This window comes from Charadrius vociferus, unplaced genomic scaffold, assembly GCF_000708025.1.
Source record: "Charadrius vociferus isolate BGI_N301 unplaced genomic scaffold, ASM70802v2 scaffold209, whole genome shotgun sequence".
In the NCBI taxonomy this organism is placed as follows: Eukaryota; Metazoa; Chordata; class Aves; order Charadriiformes; family Charadriidae; genus Charadrius; species Charadrius vociferus.
The window spans coordinates 291,684-310,561 of NW_009660387.1; the positions used below are offsets into that span (position 1 = coordinate 291,684).

At 50.5% G+C, this 18,878-nt stretch overlaps 1 protein-coding gene across 1 annotated transcript; it reads left to right on the forward strand.

Moving 5' to 3' along the window:
• Positions 1-12,555: 12,555 nt before the first annotated feature.
• NYX (nyctalopin) lies at positions 12,556-17,308 on the forward strand. The gene is made up of 2 exons (XM_009893291.1): positions 12,556-12,577; positions 15,912-17,308. The coding sequence occupies exons 1-2, from the start codon at positions 12,556-12,558 to the stop codon at positions 17,306-17,308; spliced, it is 1,419 nt and encodes a 472-aa protein (XP_009891593.1).
• The last annotated feature ends 1,570 nt before the right edge of the window (positions 17,309-18,878 follow it).

Here is an 18,878-nt window from a genome sequence, read left to right on the forward strand (position 1 = left end):
TGGTCACTCCGCAAATTCTTGGTGATTTAATTCCCCCCTTTAATTAATTCCTCCCCTAGAAATTATTAGCTCACATTAGAGACAAATTACCTGTTAATTTTCCATTTGGTAATTAGTGCTCTTCTAGGCCCTGGTTAAGCTTTCCTGCCTTACGTCAGATTTGTTCAAAAGCAGACAGTGAAGTCTTTTGATTTGGGTTTCTGTTAATCTTGCTGTTTCCCATTTCGTGTATGGGAAGACAGGCTGCCTCGTAGTCAAGGCAGGGGTCTGATAATGCCAAAGAGGCCTCCTGGAGAGGTGGGTCCCTCCCCATCTCTGCTGTGGACTTCCCGTGTGTCTAGGAGAGATGGAAGACCAAAAAAAAAAACCCAAACCCAAATTAATTACAGTGCAAAACTTTGACCTTTGCAGCTTCTGCTCTGCTGGTGCCCAAAGTCTCTGAGCCTTGATTTTTTATCTGCGTGAGCGTTTGTCAGGCACCGGGCCAGGGGCATGGTGTCCTCGACAGGGGCTGCAGCAGTGAGGGCCAACCGTGAGGGCTTTCACAGTGGATGGGGGAATTTTCTTGGGGTCTGGTCTCTGCTCCTGAGGCTGCTTCTGCGTTTTATCTACAGATTGGTTCGATGCAAAATGCAGAAGCTGTGCAGGAAACAGAAGGCAGAGCTTCCCCCCCTGCCCCCCCCGTGCCGCCCCCCCGGATGTGTTTGCAAAGCCCGATCTCCTCTTTCAGTATGTTTCTGCCAGGCAGAAGCCTGCTGGCATTATTTATTAATTTTGCTGCACAGTGTCATGGTTTCAACAGGAGGGGGGGATAGTCCCCTTTTGATCCACGCTAGCCTGTCACTTCTGTTGGTACGGCACTTCTTTAGGGGAGAGGGTGCTGCAGGTTCGGCTCTCCCCATAAGGTGGAAGGCAGAGAGCTCGGATCTGCCATTTGTCAGGTGAGTGCTCAAAAATCTCCTGGCTGTACAAACCTTGGGTGATGTTGCTCACGTTAACTATTGCTACGTGCCGCTGAGCACAGTTTATCTCTGCGTGCTCCCAGGGGAGTGGTGGCAAATGCTCTCTTCAGCCTCGCCTGGGCTGGAGGTCGGAGCGCTTGCCAGAGAGATTGCCCTCCTCGAGAGCGGCTGCAGGGCCGGACTCCCGAAGAGAAATAAGGTGGAGGAGTGCAAGATCTGTAAGCAATGCCCCAGCGATGCCTCATGGAGTGCATTTGGACTGGGCTGGTTGGTCATGCGCAGGCATGATGGAGAAAAGGCAAACGCCCAGCTGACTTTTATGGAAAGGCAGGCATGTTCGATGCTTAAATACACATAATGTTTAGATCTCCCTCAGTTGCTGCCTAAACCTCAAGACTCCCAAAGCACTTCTGTTCTTAGGTGGTTCAAACATTCAGGCCTGGAGCCTCAAGGGTATTTCAGCATCTGCGCTGCTGACATCTCCTGGTGAACACCTAATCCCTTTTAGGTCTCTCGAGCGTAAACAGAGCCACCTGAGCGCAGGTGGTACAGCCCCAAAGCTGCAGGGGTGGGCTCAGACAAGGTGTGTTCAGATCTGGGCTTTGCTGGCATAAGCCAGCCTTGCAGGACCATGTTACTGCTCTGTCTGCCCATCCTGTTCCCCTGCAGATGCTGCTGTCCCTCGAGAGGGGAAGTACCTATGTGTGCTCTTTTCCGTACCCTGTGGCGAGGCCCGATGCTGTAGCCCTTCAGCTACGACACGCAGCCAACCTGTAGCACTGGGGGTCCCTCAGACCTGTCAAAGGCACCTACCAAGCATCTACCCAAAATGATGGGCTGAGGGTATGCTGGCTTGGTGCTTTAATTCATCACTTCCTCACTCCACTCTTTTGTTTTGCAATTTTTAAATTGCACTGCTAAAAATCATAGCAGCAGCCCCAAGCAGTGAAGTTTCCCTAACCCATTTAAGGGCAAGGCGGAGGGAGAGGTTGTGTTTTGGATGCCCCAGTGGTGCTGCCAAGCAGGATGAAGCGAGGTGCAGCCCTGCACAGCGAGGCACGCTGCCCTCTTCCCTGTCTCTCACCTTCACATGCCGAATGTGTGACCCCAGCACAAACACGGTAAGTCTCAGAGAAGTGTGAAAGCTCTGCCTAAATCAAAGGGAAACAATAACCATAGTGAGAAATTCAGGGTAGAACACAGGTTTTTTTCGAGGGCTGCGGTGTCTTGCAGAGCCCTGGTGTGATTTATTTTTAATGCTGTATGTCTAGCCCTCCTTCACAATTCCCACAGCTCGGCTTCATCAATGCGCTTCTGCAGCATCTCCCTCCCCCTCCTTCATACATGTAGTGTTTACCTTCTCGTTTAATTTCTTTTTCCCGCCATACTTGTGGAGCAGATGTCCCCAACTCTCTGTTATAACTCAAATCGGGCTGGGTAGCTCAAACAACTTGTTGCAACACGCTTGTTACTGAAGCGCAGGTGTCAGAGCACAGCTTTTCTGACAAGTGCAAAGAAGGTTTGCCCCCGCATCTGCAGGCTCCTGGGAACCCGATGCAACCTGCATGGCATCTCGAGATGCAACCTAGAAATGGTTAAGGGATTTGCAGGCTGCAGCTTTGCTGCTATCGAGCTAGCAGGAGTCGAGCTTTCCCTTCACGTTGCCAGTTGCTAGGCTTGGGACTCAGTGCTGATCCTATCAGAGAGCACAGAATTCACCCTGCTGCAGAGGAGCTATATTTCCTCCACCACTGTCGATTTGATGTCTCAGAGAAAGCTGTTGTGCTCCTTCTCCCTCAGATACTGTGGTCTCCTGCAGCTGGCAGGAAGCAAAGCCTTTTGCATGAGCAGAAGTGCGGTATTTCTGCGATTCATAAATATACCCTAATGTGAGGGATTTTCTGTGTTTGTCCATAACATGGCCGCAGCGGCTTTTTTGGTGACGCCCAGGATTGGCACTGAGAAGCTGTGCGCGGACCATAAAATCACAGGCAGGCAATAAGTGGGAAGCGAGTATGCAGGTGTAAATCATAGAATGGTTTAGATTGGAAGAGATCTTGAAGATCACCTAGTTCCAATCCCACTGCCATAGGCAGGGACACCTTCCACTACACCAGGTTGCTCAAAGCCCCATCCAGCCTGGCCTTGAACACCTCCAGGGATGGGGCATCCACAACTTCTCTGGGGAACATGTTCCAGTGTCTCACCACCCTCAGAGTAAAGAATTTCTTGCTAATATCTAGTCTAAATCTACCCTCCTTCAGTTTAAAACCATTACCACTCATCCTATTACTACACTCTGTGATAGAGAGTCCCTCCCCATCTTTCCTGTAGGCCCTCTTTAAATACTGGAAGGCCACCATAAGGTCTCCCCGGAGCCTTCTCTTCTCCAGGCTGAACAACACCAACTCTCTCAGCTTTCTTATCTACCATGATGGTTGTTGCCCTCCCTACCCCAAACTCTGCTAGCTTCAGTCATCTTAGACTTGTGCAAAAACTCTGCATACATCAGGTGGTGGATGTTTGAGTAGCTGAGTTACTGTAGCTGGAGAATTTAAACCTCTTGCAGAGGAACTTGGTGGAGGCTTGGAGAAAGCAGCATGGCAGACGGCTGCTGTTGGCTGCACCAGCTGCTCCCAGAGCAGCTCCCAACCCCAGCAACTTGTCTGTCTCCCCTCCACTGCACCCTGGAGTGATGCTGGGTTTCACACCAGAGTTTGGGCTTTCTGAGTTTCTTTATCCTTTAACCATGACACATCCTTTCTTAGTGGTCCAACACATGCTGTTCAGGTGCGCTGCACCACGTGAGAAAGCTTTTACTCATGCAGCTGCAGGAAGGAGGGCTGGAGACTTTCTCATGTCCCTTTGCTTTGCTAGGAGGGGGCACAGGTGAAAGACGCGTATGTGGCTATTTGTACTGTAACATTAGCTGGAAAGAGGATTCGGCCAAAATGAACAGTTCTTTGTAAGTTCTCTTGCTGTGTTTTCAGCCCACTCCTTTGACTGCTCTGGGCTTGATCATGCACTGAATGCATTGCCATTTTCATTACATGCTCAGGGAGGCATGAGAAGTTCATTTAACAAATCTTCCACATCATCTCTAAGTGTATACTGCTCTAACCTTCTGTTTAGTGTGCTGGTTATTATGTTATTGAAGTTTATTCCTGATTTGATGATTGGCTTCTTTCCTATCTGCCAACATCTTTGACAGACAAGAGAATTATGTTTTTAGATCTATTACCAGGTAATTACAGCTACTTCGCATGAGGGAGTGCTCCTTGTTACTTGGCGTTCAGAAGCATCAGTCAGGCAGGGGAAAGTGTCACGACAGGTAGAGCAAAAATCACACTGCAGCACAGTTAGAGTCCCCCAGCTCCCTTGATCCGAGAGTCCCAGGGCTTCTGGCTAACTCTCCCCAAGTACCTGACCTGGCTACAGAGCAGGCTCCTGACAGAAGTGCCTGAGCTAAGCGTAGACAGGTAAGTGATGAACCTGCCCCAAATATTGACGCTATAGAGTGGGGAGAAGGTGGCACTGGTCCTGTCAGGGAAGCAGCAGAGAGCACAGACAGGAGGTAAATAAACTGTCCGGTGATGCCTGGGAGGGCTGTTGGCTTGGATAACGTATTGCCTGTTGTGTGTTTAGTGCAGAAAGGCTGCTTCAAAAGGTGTTTGAGTGCTGTGTTTTAAGTTCATTGTGCACTGCCTGTACGTTGCTGTGGAGGCAACTTTATTAAGATTAATAGCCTCACTAGCCGCTAAGGGGGAATTAAGCGGAGCTCACTGCCATGTGTCCTTGCCTTTGTGTGCATACCATACAGCCTTCCCATTAGATAAGAAGGAACTGCAAGTAGTCACTGCCCTGGGCAGCAGCCTGGGGAAAGCACTGCGTGAGCAGTTAGGCAGGAGACAAGCAGCTCTCTGTTTATGACACAGGCTGGAAATGACCCCGCAGATGCCAAAGGGCTGGGGCAGAGCAGCTCCCCAGCTGCTAGTAAAAGCAGCATGAGACCGAACCCTCCCAGGCCTCCCCCGCTGTGCCTGCCCACACCACTGGCACCCTCGGACTGGCTTCAGCAGGGAGGGTAGGTTGGCTGGTACAGGTGCTGCCAGCCTCGACTTTCCCTGTCTGCTAGTGGGACATGCGAGCAGCAGCTGCCCACTCAGTCACACACCAGGCAAAAGTGGTGGTGCAGCACAGCACGCTCAGCTGAGGGCTGCTTGAAAGCAGAAATGAGGGCAGGGCTCCCCACACCCCACATAGAAAGACAGGCAGTGCAGCCCCCGTTCAGGCTTCACCAGCAGCAATTCATCCCTGAAACGAGACATTTGAGTGTGGCCAGCCAGTTTTAGAAAAAAAAAAATAATTGTAATAGAGGCCAAGAGTCACAGTGCGGATGTGGGAGATGTAGATTCAAGTTCCTCTTTAGTTAATACAGACCTAAGCCCAGCTTCCCTCTCCCTCCCGACGGCTACTCTGAGTATTGTGGGGGAGTCACCTGGTAACACCAATGATGTTTTTCAGCATGGGATACACACACATGTATTGCAATGGAAAGCACGGACTTCCTTCCCAAGTGAGTGCCCAGCCCCTCACTGCAAAGCAGCCCACGCTGCTCCTGTTTTGCTGGAAATGTTACTGTTCGATTAGCTCAAGTGAGACGTGAAACCACATCCGCAGGATGGGCTGGGAGAAACCTCGTGAGCTGGTGTAAAAGCCAGTGGCCTGGACAGTCTTGGAGATGGTCTCTTGTCCTGACCTCACCAGGCAGTGGGAGGATTTGACCTTGATGGAGCTACACTCCACCCCCCAGGCTCCTTGTCCCCTTTGCATGGGGTCTTCGTGACATCTAACTGGGCCGTCGCAGAGGTTTGGGCTGACAGACGAATACACTAGCCTGTGGTTTGCTGTGCACTGCAACTGCTTCGGTCTCCCTACCCTAGAGTGTGCTGTTCCCTTTCAGAAGATGCTCCTGCTGCAGCTGCGGGCTCCTGGGCCTCCACTCCTGCTGCCAAGCTTGGCCATCATGCAGTGGCTGGACTGGGGCTTCAAATCTGCTCCCACCTTGACCCTCTTCTCTTTCTGCTGCTTCATTGGCTTCGCTTCCTTATGCTCCCTGTGGGTAAGCAGCTTTTTGGTGGCTGTTTCTTGCCAAGCATTGCTGCTGGCCACCTTGTCTCGTCCCTGCTTCCTCCTGCCATGGACCAGGAGGTGAAGAGTCACACAGAGTTACTCCTGCAGGTAGCCCACAGTCAGCTGAGACCTGCCATGAGGCAGCTGCTGGGCTGCTTTGCCCTCAGACTTGGTCTGGGCATCGCAATATGCCCAGCACTGTCTGTGCTCTCAGTCCATGGGTAGGTGCCCACTGAGCTCTCTGTCTGCACTGGGGCCCGGGCTTCAGTGGGAAAACCTGTTTTTCTGGCAGTGCCTGAGTTTTTCCGAGGGGTGCTGGAACAAGGATGGGCTGAGGTGCCTCAGAGCTCATGTAAAATCAAGGGGTGAGGGATAGGCTGTTGGAGAGGGATTGTAGATACAGGGTCTCTACCTAAGCACACACACGGCTGTGCAACAGGTTGGGCTGGGGAAACCATCCCTGCTCAGACCAACCCAGCAGCAAAAAAAAATGCAGTTTTCACCTAGATCAGCTCTGTGGTGGCAGCCCACTGCTGCGTGGCATGCCTGCATGCCTGCACTGCCATGGGGACATGGATCAGTGAAGCGGCTGTGGGGCTACCACATGCCACACACTAAACACAGGCCAGCACAGTGAACGTAAAACCAGGCGATGGGCCCTTCTTTGGTTGGTTGTGTCTTGCCAGGGAAGCTTGTTAAGTCTTGGACATTTTTATGTACACCCAGCAGAACAAACCTGGAGACTTGGCAGAGGCTGCTGAGGGAAAATGAGCCACCATTTGGGCCGAAATCAGTCTTTGGGATGAGATGGGTTTATTTCTGAAGGGCTAAAATGCAGGCACCCAATCTTCTCCTTGTGCATGGAGGTCTTCAGCTCCGTCCCAGGCTGCCGCCATGCCACACAGCCCCCGTGGTGCTGCCAGGGAGGCAGGGAGCAGCCAGAAGAGCTCCCCTCCAGAGACCTCACTGCCGAGAGACCCTCCTGCAAGCCCACGGAGGCTTTCCAAAAGCGTGACCTGCAGTGGCGGAGCTAGCCAGCAGGGTCTCCTGGAAGCGAGCGATGTTCTCCACGCTGTGCTGCCTGGGATCCGTCCCCTCCTTCTGACCCTGCAGAGGTGGGGAGGGGTGGTGGGACTGACAGGGAGGGGGGTGGCTCCCTGAAGGATCCCCGACAGCACAAATAGGCACTGAAACACAAACGAAGAACTGCAGATTTGTCATCTGGCTTTAGGGCAGAAGTACAATATTTCCACCACACGAACACAGCACCCCTGGCCAGATATTTGACCATACTGTGGCAGTTTTGCTCCCCTTTTTCTCCCTCTCTGCTATTCTGGGCCCAAGTGGCACCAGGTGCTGCCTCTGGCATGAGGCGCAGTGGGACCCATTTTGACAGCCTGGAGGTGCCGTCGCTGGTGGCAGCCTTCATTGCTGAGGATACAGGGGGAGAACATCACGGGGGGGGGCACCACAGCAGCTTTCTCTTCCCAGGGTTTTCTTGAGGCGGCGTGAGTCTTCTCTGGCTGGGGTGAAACCAGACAACACGATGAGGGCACGGCACAGCAGCCTGACGGGTGTGGGCAGGCTGCGAAGGGGCTCCAACACGAGGCAGCCTGCCAGTGAAAAAGTGCAACCTGCAGCACTCAGGCTGGGCAGGGTAGCATGGCCATGGGCTGTGTTGAAATGGGACTCCTGGGCCCTTGGGCAGGGGTGGGGGGGTGGCCTCAGGGGAGACCCCTCTCTAAGATGGCTGTTGTGTCCTCAAGGCCCTGGAGCTTAATGCCTGAGCAAAGTCTGGGGGCCTGAGCCTCAGTCCAGACAAAAAAGAAGCCCCCACCTGCAGGAGAAAAGCTGTCCTCTCTTCTGAGTGACGGAAAGGCTCTTAACGCCTTGCTCTTGAAGGCTTGGTTGCCTCCTCAGCTGCTTCTGCATCTCCTGCAAGCAGCAACATCGCACCTGCACTGAGCCCTGTTTCTGGCGGTGGCGCAGGCTGTGCTGAAGTTGCAAACCCCAGCATGGCTGCGCTGGTCCGTCCTGTCTACTCGCAGTACAGCAGTCCCCTCCACAGAGGAGTCCTCCCTGCCCCTAAACCTACGCTGTCCGGAGCTGTGCACTGGGTGGGTGACCCCCCCCCCCGCAACACGCAGCGTGGGTCCCACGGTGAAGAAACGCTGAAGCAGCTGCTTCAAAGGTCACCCCAGCGATTCTGTGTGCAGGAAAGTCTCAGATGCGCAACACAGCTGCTGCTGTGAGAAGAGGGGAAGTATGCACACAGCCGTGGCTGCTGCGGCCGCTATTACAGAAGCTCAGGAAACCAAAGCCCGGGGCAGGCGGAGGGGCTCGGGCGCTCTGCGGTGTCGGGACTTCAGCCCCCTGCACGAGCCCCATGAATGCAAGCAGCTCTTAGAGATGAAACACAGGGGAGCGAAGACGTTCAGCAGCCTGCGGAGTCAGGCAAAGCTCTGCCTCTTCACTGCTCTAAGGAGGGCAGTGTTTGGCTGGAAGCATCTGGACGTGCGATGCTTGGGATCCAGCTTAACTCAGCGCTGGTGTCTAAGGACGTGGAGGTGTCCCAAAAGCTGTGTGCCTTTGGCTGTCTTGTCATCCTCTGTCGGTGAAAATGGGCACTGCTGAGGCCCATGATGGCCCCCACAGGTTAAAAAGGGTGAAATGAGACCTCTCTCACCTTCAGTGAGGTGAGAAAAATCCCACCAGCTGTTTTTAGCCAACCTTTGAAAATAAAGGGAATATTTGAACCTGCAGCCAAACCAGAAGAACTGGCAGCCAACGATCATTTTAAATGGTATCAGTGCTTGTTGATAGAGATAGCTCCTTAACCCAATGTCACATGAAATGCCCCTGGTCATAAAGAAAAGGGTTGTTAGAAATAATCTTGCATCAAGTCTGTGCAGGCTTGCCCTGCAAGGTGGGCTTGTCCTCACTGCCAGCTCCTGAAGCTGTGCCAAGGCTTATGTCCCCAGCACACGCTGCCGGAGCAGACCCGGCTCCTCCGGTCAAGTCTGAATTCTCTAAATGCTTTGGGTGGAAGATCAGATGTAAATATTTTTTTTTTTTTTTTTTTTTTTTTTTTTTTTCTTTTGGCAGCATAGCTCTGGTGCTTTCTGGGCTCAGCTCCACCAATATGTTGACCTATGGCTTCTCTGAGTGCCCAGATATTAAAAAGGGCAGGACAGGTCATGAAGAAGAGCCCTCGGTGGCAAAAAAACCCCAATGAACGCAGAGTTGCAGTAGCAAGGTCTGTAGCTTCCAAGTCTGCTTCCAGCCCGGCAGCCACAGCAGCTTCCCAGTTCTGAGCGTTAGCAGTGTGCTCCACTCTTGGCATTAAACAGCCATGAATCATGCTCTGAAAAATGCCCAGGTGTGGTTTAAAGCCCAAGTTTGTTTCTTTTAAGAATAAATGCAAGGCTTCTTTATGTACCCTCTGGTATTTAAGTTTTTCTAGCTAAGAAGACTAGAAATATACTGCTGTAAGCCCTGGAGCTGCTGCTGGCCTGGCAGGAGCTCCAGGTGTGCCAGCACAGGGTGGCTGGTGGGGCTGTGGGTGGGAGGGTTCCTGCTGGGGCAGGACATGGGCTGCTTCAGCTGTTCCTACCTCCAGCTGCAGTAGAAAAGGCCGGAGCGCGGCTGGGCTCGATCACCAGGTCAGCTGCCGTCACTGGTCTATGTATGTGGGATGCTGATGGCAGAGCTCCTGTCAGAAGCTCCTGCAGGAGCTCCTGCAGGAGCTGATAGTATCTGCGCTGGGCTACGGCGTAGCTCTCTTGAGAGGTGTTCCCTCCCAGCCTTCCTCCAGCTTCCGCTGGGGCTGTCTTTGGGCAGCATTGCTAATGACATCCCTGCTGATTTTGCAATAGGCACCTACTGCCACTGTCCTCCCCCCACCCAAAAGTGACTACTGAGGTGCTACAGTTCCCAGTTTAACAAGCCCCACCAAATCCCCCCAACCCCCCAGCCCCCCACCCCACCGTTGTGCATAGCGGAGATTCCCAGGGTCCTCCTTAGGGGATGTGTTTTGCCAGGTCCTGCAAGCTGCCCCTCTGGGGCTCTGCACAACATAAAAGCACTTTCCAGGGCTCAGTGGTCCTTCCTGTCCCATCCCCACTGGTCCATTACTGTGGAAGAAGAGCAGCGAGGCACAGGAGAGCCCCAGAGCCTCAGCAATAACCTGGTGCCTCAGTGCAGACCAGTCCCTCCTCGTTTCTGACAGCAGATTTAGTATTGCTGTGCAAACCAAGCAGCAGGTCTAGTCCCTGGGGAGCTGCCGACTGATCACACACCAAATTGTCCCTGAGTCCCATGTACCCTCCTTGCCCACTGCCTCCACCCCTTGTGTACAGCATGTGTGCAGCTGGGGAGAGACAAAATTTCTGGTACCACCTTTAGGGCTCTGGTAAATGTTGGGGAAAAAAGAGCTGGGCGTAGCGCTTCCCTTTCCTCCCCCCTAGTTTTTTTTTCATGGCCGAAAGGCCGGTGATCTGCTTTCGGTGATCAGACAGGTTGTGGTTTCCTGGTATTCTGGGTCCTTCAGAGGAAACATCAGCTGTCCCAGTGCTGCTGAGTGCCCAGCTGGTGCCACTTCTGTCCCCACAAGGTCTCCAGCAGCTTCAGTTCTGTGGTGGAGGCTGCAACACCCCTGTGTGTGGCTTTGCAAATCTCTTTCCTCCTCTGTGCAAAGTGGCGGTGGTGCAAAGTGCAGCGGTGCAAAGTGCAGCGGTGCAAAGTGCAGCAGTACAAAGCCGGGCAGTTGGTACAACAAGGTGATGGGGAAAGGTATCCTTCAGATAAAATGAATTCTATGTGGGTCACCCCTTTCCCTCCAGCCTGCCCCACAGCACCAGCCTACTTACACGCTATTTAGACAGACACAAATTTCCTGAGGTGCCAGCCAGATGCCTTAAGGCTGAGGGAAAGCCAAAACAAAATAAACCTGATGTAGCTGCGTGCTTTCATTTGCAGGAAGAGCCAAGCAGCAGCAGGCTGGTTCCCAGCTGAATCTTTCCTGCTGTATCAAGCATAAATTCATCAGGTATTCTATTTCCTGGAAAATAACAAACAAAAAAGCAGAATAATTCACTTTTAGAAATAAAGAGTAGAGCTATTTTTCCCTCTGACATGGTGGATGCAATTACCTAAAGCATGGGAGGCTGAAATAACTCACTTATTGAGCCCCCACTTTCCAAAGGAACTATCATCACTCTGTCAGAAAAGGCTTTAAAAACCAATTCACATCCTGAATGCTAAAACATCACCACATACAGAACCTGTCCTTATGATTTCCACGCAGCATCTGCAGCATCACAGGCAAAACACACGCATAGGCAGGGCAGAGTTCATTATTATCAAAGCCATATACACCGTGCAAGCTCCCTGTGTTTGCTGGCCCTTCTCCCGGTGCTGTTGGCATCTCCTTGTGCTTCAGCAGCAATTCCCAGCAAAGGAGAGCACACCGATGTTAGCAGTGCGTGAGCCACGCTGGGGCTGGGCAAGTGTGCACGGAGGAAGAGAGTCCCAGGCTCTGTTGGTTTGGAGAGCTCAAGGAAGGGAAACCATAAGCCTGTGCTTGCCCCTGAATATAATCACATTTAGGCTGGACGCTCCTCTCCCACCTCCTCTGCCATTATATAATGGGGAGTGGAGTAATGACTTTCAGCAATGCTGTTTGAATGGCAGCGGTCCAATTCTGGACTGTATCTTTCTTCTTCTTTTTTTTTTTTTTTTTTAATGGTGGGGGGAGAGTAGGTTGGCAGCGGGGAGAAAGCATCAGTTTGGCTTGTCTGCAATCCGTGTTTTGCTTTGGGAGCTTTAGAGGACAGACACATTCTCCCATCTCCACTAATCCTCCTCTGATACAGAGGATTTTCCTGCCATTAAATGATAGCTTGCGAGAAAAAAAATGCCAACTTTTCAGAGACTGACTCGTATGGCTAATGGCAGCCTCATGAGCAGGAGGGAGGACACAGCCACTGCCCGGCTAGGTAAGCAGTGTATCTGAGATGATTTCTGTTGGGAATTTTAGTTTTGGCTGTTTGGCTGGTTACGCTCACCTGTGCCAGCACCTATTTCCTGGGAACATGGACAGTTTCTTACTGTTGGTGATCTTTTCCCACCCCAGATGACAGGAACCTGCCCTTGGCATGGCCGTTGGGAAGAATGCGGATGAGCTCGTGAAAAGGTGTAGCACAAAGCTGCAGGATTCCCCGAGAAGGTCAGTGGTGGAAGAAAGATACTCGCCAGGAAGGTGCTGGGGACTTCTTCAGTTTGAAAACGTGTGGAAAGGAGCTTTTTCCTTGCTCTTCCTTTCTAAACATAGACCTTATTGTGGGAAAGTGATGCAGGGAAATGACAGAGGATGAAACCTGTCTCTGCTCTTCCTGTGTGCTTTTAGATCCCTCAAGTTCGTTTACCAGACCTGAAATGCCACTAGTGAATAATCAAGGTAATGTTTGCCATCATTTTAAATGGTGAGTATACTCTTATTCTGCATTACTCAGTAGTGGATTAGACAGGTCGTTTGGAAAGGTGTAGGTGAAATACTCAATTATTGCAATCATTGTCTCTTTACCCTTCTGAAAACTCTGCAAACATTTTTTCGGTCTCTCACTCTTGCTTTCAAATACTGAATTACTGTAGTATTTAAAAGAGCAAAAGGCATCATCCCCGGGCGGAATTTTGTTTATTCCTTAATCTCACAAATATTTTTGACCTTATTGCTGTATTTCACCCTTTTTCTTAAACACTCATTTGAGCACCCTCTGTGTCAATGAGTTGGAGGCATCTTCCAGCTGCTGCCCTGCCTGCTGCCGTGGTGTAAAAACCAAAGAACATCCTTTTTGGGGAAGGGGAAGGAGTAAGGAAGGAGAGGTGGGGATGTTTCATGCTATGTTGGTCAGGGGAGATCTGGCCAACAGTGGAGAGCTGAGCTCCTGTGCTCCAAACAGTGGCTCTCCTGAGGATTTGGTGGGATTCCTTTGCAAGAGAAAGAGGGACAATTGCCACGAAGACTCTGGTGCTGAGGGGCTCCTCTGAGCTCCTGTTGGCAGGGGTTTATTTTCTAGTTGGATGGTCCTCAAGTGTTTGTTTTCCGTGTACTGCACAATGCAGAGAGAGACACTTGTAAATAGAGATCTTAGAAGTGTGCTGTGAAGTGCCACCAGCAAAAGACCCTGACTTGGCACTAAAAACCCCTTGGGTATAAGGAGAACAGGCTGGCTACGGCTTGACTACAGACATTTCCTTTATCAAGTGATTAGAGAACAAGCAAGGGAGGGCAAGGATGGGATTTGATTAGCAGTGTGCTCGTTCCTACGCTGCACACAGCATACGCAGCTGCTGGGGGAGGTCTGCTCTGAAGGCCAGAGATGTGACGGAGCTTGGGGTGACTGTAGCTAAACATTGAACTTGCTTGGGACAGTCTCACATATAGGACAGCCTATGCACATATGCCCCTCTGGATGTCACCCTGAGCCCATGCAAGGCTCTCATTCCAGCAGCAACACTTGCATCCATCGTTTCCAGACAGCCACCTGCGGTCAGACATTTGGGAACAGGCAAATCCTTAATCTGTCTGGCCCTCAGTTTATGTAACTGCCTAACAAAAACAGCATATGCCCCTGTTCTCAAGCAACAGCGTGAACTGGTGCAAAGGGTAGCAAATGAGGCAGCCCCTGGGCAGCCTGTGTGAAGAAAGAGCAATCTGAGGCCGGTGTGCTGTCTCCCATCTTGTCTTAGGCTCCTCACCCGTTGTCTACCCAGGGCCCTGACTGAAGGGGACTTTTCTTCAGCCCTGGTCGTTAGATAAGGGCTCAGGAAAAAGGAGAAGAGCATACAAACAAACAAAATGACCACCTGTCTTAAATACTTTCCTCCTTCACTATCATTTATCTTTGAAATGATGCTGTTTTGCTAATTCTCCAGTCACAGTAGCGCGGCCAGACTTGATGGGACCTGAATTTCTATAAAGAGATCATAGCTAAAGTCCTTTGGGGATGCTTCTTCCGCATATCTAAATCCCTCTTCTGCCAGGTTGGTTCAAACAGAACCAGGCTGAGCAGCTTCTGGGTTGATGGCCTGTCAATGGGGACCTGCACAGCAACTGGCTTTGCAAGTCTGCTGCTTGAAGAAGCCATGGGCAGCATTAACTCATACATACAGTACCATGCATGTTGCCTTTAAAAAGGATGGAGAAAGGGCAGAACAGTTGCAGTTCAAACTGTAGTTTGGTCTGTACATTAAAGCCTTAGGGGCTGCAAAAATAAAAGCTTGACACTTGTTGAAGCTGACGCTTCCTGGCATGTCACCTCACAAGTCTGTCTTAATAAAAATGTTCATTGGGAATACAGGTGTAGTGGACAATCGCTGTGCTGTAAATAAGTGGGGAGAGGCAGCCTGGCTGCTGGGACCTTCCCTCCCCAGAGAGTCAGCAGGAGTGTGGGGGAACGCCTGTTCCCTGTGCCTCAGCCCTTGGGGCTACCAGGCACGCAGCAGCGGTGACGTGATCCCAGCAGTGCTGTAATAAAGGTGCTGTTGGTAAAGATGGTATCTTATGTCTTGTTGAAAGAAATAGAAAAGGCTGGTGCTTGTGTGGGAGCCAATAAATGGCAGCAAAAAAAACAGTCAGTAGCAATACCACTGTTTCCTGCTGGTGACTACATGGAGAGTTCGCTGGTGTGGCTTCTCATTTTGCTGAGTGGCCAATAGGATGTGCCTTTGAGACCAGTTACAAAATGAGCTCTTCCTTCAGTTCTTCCTCTCTAATGAGTTTATTTCTCAGGCATCTGGATGACTGGATGCTTTTTCCCCACAAAAATGCCTGTCCATAGAGACTGATGTCTCCTGTTCCTTTTGGTCTTCTCCGATTTGTCCCCAAGAGCTTTTACCTTCTTTTCCTCTTTGTACGTCCACCTGTGTGGGCCTAACTTGAAAAGAAACCACAATAGCCACACACCTCCCACGTCAGCCTGATAAAAGGACAAAGAAAGCAGCTGCTCCCATCAAGAATAAGACATTATTGCAACTGTCTTGAGAATTTTGGCAAAACGGTAAAAACTGTGCTGGAGGTGCAGAGTATCTTATCTATGGTGAGATCGTGAAGAAAGCAGCTGGCCAATATCCCTTAATTTGTTTTTCCTTGTGTCGTCTACCAAAACACGATGGGAATGTGTTTTTAAACACTGCATCCTTAGCAGCTGATAGTTCCACTTGCAGTGCTGCCCCGGCTCATGGCTCTGGTGGAGAAACGTTAGGCTGAACGAACAAAGAAAAGAAAGAAGCAAAGAACATTAATTTGATGTGCCCCAGGGAAATAACTGATGTCCCCTGCCTGCTGCTGGACTAGGATACGCTGCCCTTCCCTCTTCCCCACACAGAAATACTGCAACCCCTCCACAGCTGCTGGCCTTCAAAGCATATCTCTGCCTGCCTCCTGGCCAAGCCATGTCCCCGTTAGCTTGCAAAGAGACCAATCACAGAGACACTGAGAAATGCTTCAGTCTAGGTGATTCCTTGTCTTGGGGACAGAAATTAATCAGAGATGACGTTCTAGATGACGTTATATATATACACACACCCCCTTTCTCAGAGGGTTTAAAAACCCCAGCAGAAGGTTTTTAGGAGTCTTTCACTAGAGCTCCTTGGTCAGCACTGGGGTACAAGTAGCGAGTGGCAATTAGCCTGGCTAGAAGGGAGGAAAAGACAGCATAATTTCTTTTTCCTGTCATGACTAATATGTTTGCTAACGGTGCATCCTGATTCTCTCCTCCCATGCCTCTGTGGGGACGGCACGTTCCTCTCTGACAGTGATCCTTTGGGTCCCCCATGTCCATGCGGTGTGGGCCTGCGTGCGGTCCTGCCCTGCCAACTGCGTGTGCACTCAGGAGCGGAGCTGCTCTGTCCTCTGTGATCGTGCTGGTCTGGGGCAGATCCCTAGCGAGTTCCCTTGTGAAGCCTCCTCTATCAACCTGGACAAAAACAGTATCAAGTTCCTCTCTGAGAGGGCCTTTGGGACCTTGCCTTCCCTCAAATCCCTGTCACTCAACCACAACAATATCTCCTTCATCACCCCAGGGGCTTTCAAGGGACTGCCCAGCTTGACTGAGCTGAAGATGGCCCACAATGAGTACATTCGCTATCTCCACACACGGACTTTCACTGCCCTCAGACGACTTGTCAAGCTGGACCTGGCAGACTGCAATCTTTTCAACATCCCAGACAGGATCTTCATTGAGCTGCCTGCTCTGCAGGAGCTATTCTGCTTCCAGAACAACTTCCGGAGGATCCCAGGTGCCATCAGGGGCATGGAGAACCTGACCCATGTTTACCTGGAGAAAAACAGGATTGAAGCAGTAGCCTATAACTCCCTGCAGGGCCTGGGCAAGCTGAGATACCTGAATCTGCAGGACAACAGGATAAATGTCGTTCACGAGAGAGCTTTTCAGGGCTGCCAGAAGATGGAGTACCTGTACTTGAACGACAATTTGATCAGTGAGCTTCCAGAAAACTCCTTTGATGGTCTGAGGTGCCTGAAGATGCTCAACCTGGGGGGGAATTTCCTCAGGAATGTTTCCAACACCTGGTTCAGGGACCTGGGGGAGCTGGAGGTCCTCTACCTGGACCGCAACAGGATCAACTACATTGAGGAAGGGGCTTTTGAAAACCTCACCAGCCTGGTTGCGTTGCATTTGAACAGCAACAACCTGACAACGCTGCCCTTTTCTGTCTTCCAGCCAGTGTACTTCCTGGGGCGGCTGTACCTCTTCCGCAACCCCTGGGAGTGTGACTGCCGCATTGAGTGGCTGAAGGAGTGGATGGAGAATTACAGGCTTGTCAGGGATATTCCCTGTGCCTCCCCCTCCTCAGTAGCTGGGATTGACCTGATGGATGTGCTCTACGAGAGATCACCAGAAGGTTACTGTCTTGACCCAGTGGAGCTGAATATCACATCCGAAGGCCCGACCCCAAGTGAAGAGCCTTGGTCTACCACAGAAAGCAAGTTCAACAGCCTTATCTCCAAACTCTTGCTCCAGATGGGCCTTCCTGAAGAGGTGGCAAACACCACCGAAGTCTACAGTAACACCACGCAGCTGGATGGACTGACTGATGGGGTTTCTTCTGGGGTGGGGGAAGACAGTATTGAGGCTGTCTCCTCTTTTTACCTCCCAGCACTTTTTACAGTGATCGTTTTGCAGTTCAAATAGTCCAAGGGCTGCCTGGAGCATGGGTCCTGCTTAAGCGTTTAGTCCCTGTATCTACTTAGTCATTAGGGAAAAGTTCATATTGTGGGCCTCGGAGGCATATCTGGCTCCAAACTCTCCTGGGTTGGGTTGCTTGGATCTTAATCCATATTCCCCTGGGAGCTGGTGGGATCTGGTTGAAGGCCGGGTCCCACTCTGTGTGAGAAACCTGCCCTGTGGGATCTCAGAGCCTCTTGGACACTTGCAGACCTGTGTGGAAGAGGAACAATGAAAAAATGGCAGTAGGATTGAGTTTCGCTTAGAGGCATGCCATGTCCCCTGCTGGGAGGGGAGAGAAGAGTGTTCTGTATGGATGGTGGTGCGGCACTGTATATTCCGTTGGGTCGACTACAGTTGACCCAAACATCGACTTTATGAGATCAAGATGAGGCAGCAAAACCAGACACCCTCTTCATATCCTGACAGACACCCACACTCACAGCGGGTGCTGCTGAAGGCTGCTATTCCTGATTTCCACCAGTGTGTGCGGGGGAAGTAGGGCTGTCCTGGGCAGTGTCCAGGGATGCAGCACTAACCCTCGTGAATGGGAGAACAGCATCTGGGGAGGGCACCTGCCGCAGGTGGGCCTGGGACAGGCACAGTGTTTTGGCCAAGATTACAGACAGGATTTTGGTCCTTTCTCCCCCTGCTGCACAGGTGCAGGAGAACCCAAGACGGACCCATGTTTGTCAAAATATTCTTCTTGGAGGAAAGGCTATTTCAATGTAAGAGCTTACTTATTGACATCCATTTCAAATGTGTTTTTATTTTTCAATCAATATATTATTTCAAGGAATATATTGCTTTTATTTGTAGATTATTTCATGGCATGACAGCATGGGCAGAACATGGTGGTGACAAATGCAGCCAGGCCCTACTAACTATTTTGCATTTCCACTGCTAATGTGTACCACATACCGTGTCATATGCTGTACTAACCAACTATGCTATCATTTTCTTTTTATATGGCGTCTTACATGTTTTGTCTTTGAAGTCTTCAGTGAAAGCTGCTACTGTGACCAGAAAGAATTCTGTTTTCTCTATCAAAGGACATTAATAAAATAATTTGATATTATGCTCTCAAAAATAAATTAACTGTTCAAAAGAAATATTTTTCTTGAGATCCTTGAATTACTCTGGTGGGTTTTTTTGTAGGCTTCTCGAATGGGTACACGTGAATGTCCTTTTTATGGTGTAGAGCAAATGGCGAGCTATTTATTGCAGCATAAAGAATAGACGCTGTCTTAGAACATGACTGTGCTTACATTTATGTTAAGTAGCAATGCTTTATAAAGTAAGTGACTATATAGAAATACATTTCTGTGATATTTTAACTATATTAATTCATTATACATGGCTTATCATACTATGGTGTGCATGCTCATATAAAATGATACAACATATATAATCCTTTATTGCTGCTAAAATGTCATCAAATAGGAATAAAAATGGAAATTAATTAAAAAAACCCTTTCAAACATTTTCCTAAACCTTTTTCCCCACCCCCAATCCCTGCCTTTTCATGAGCAATTCA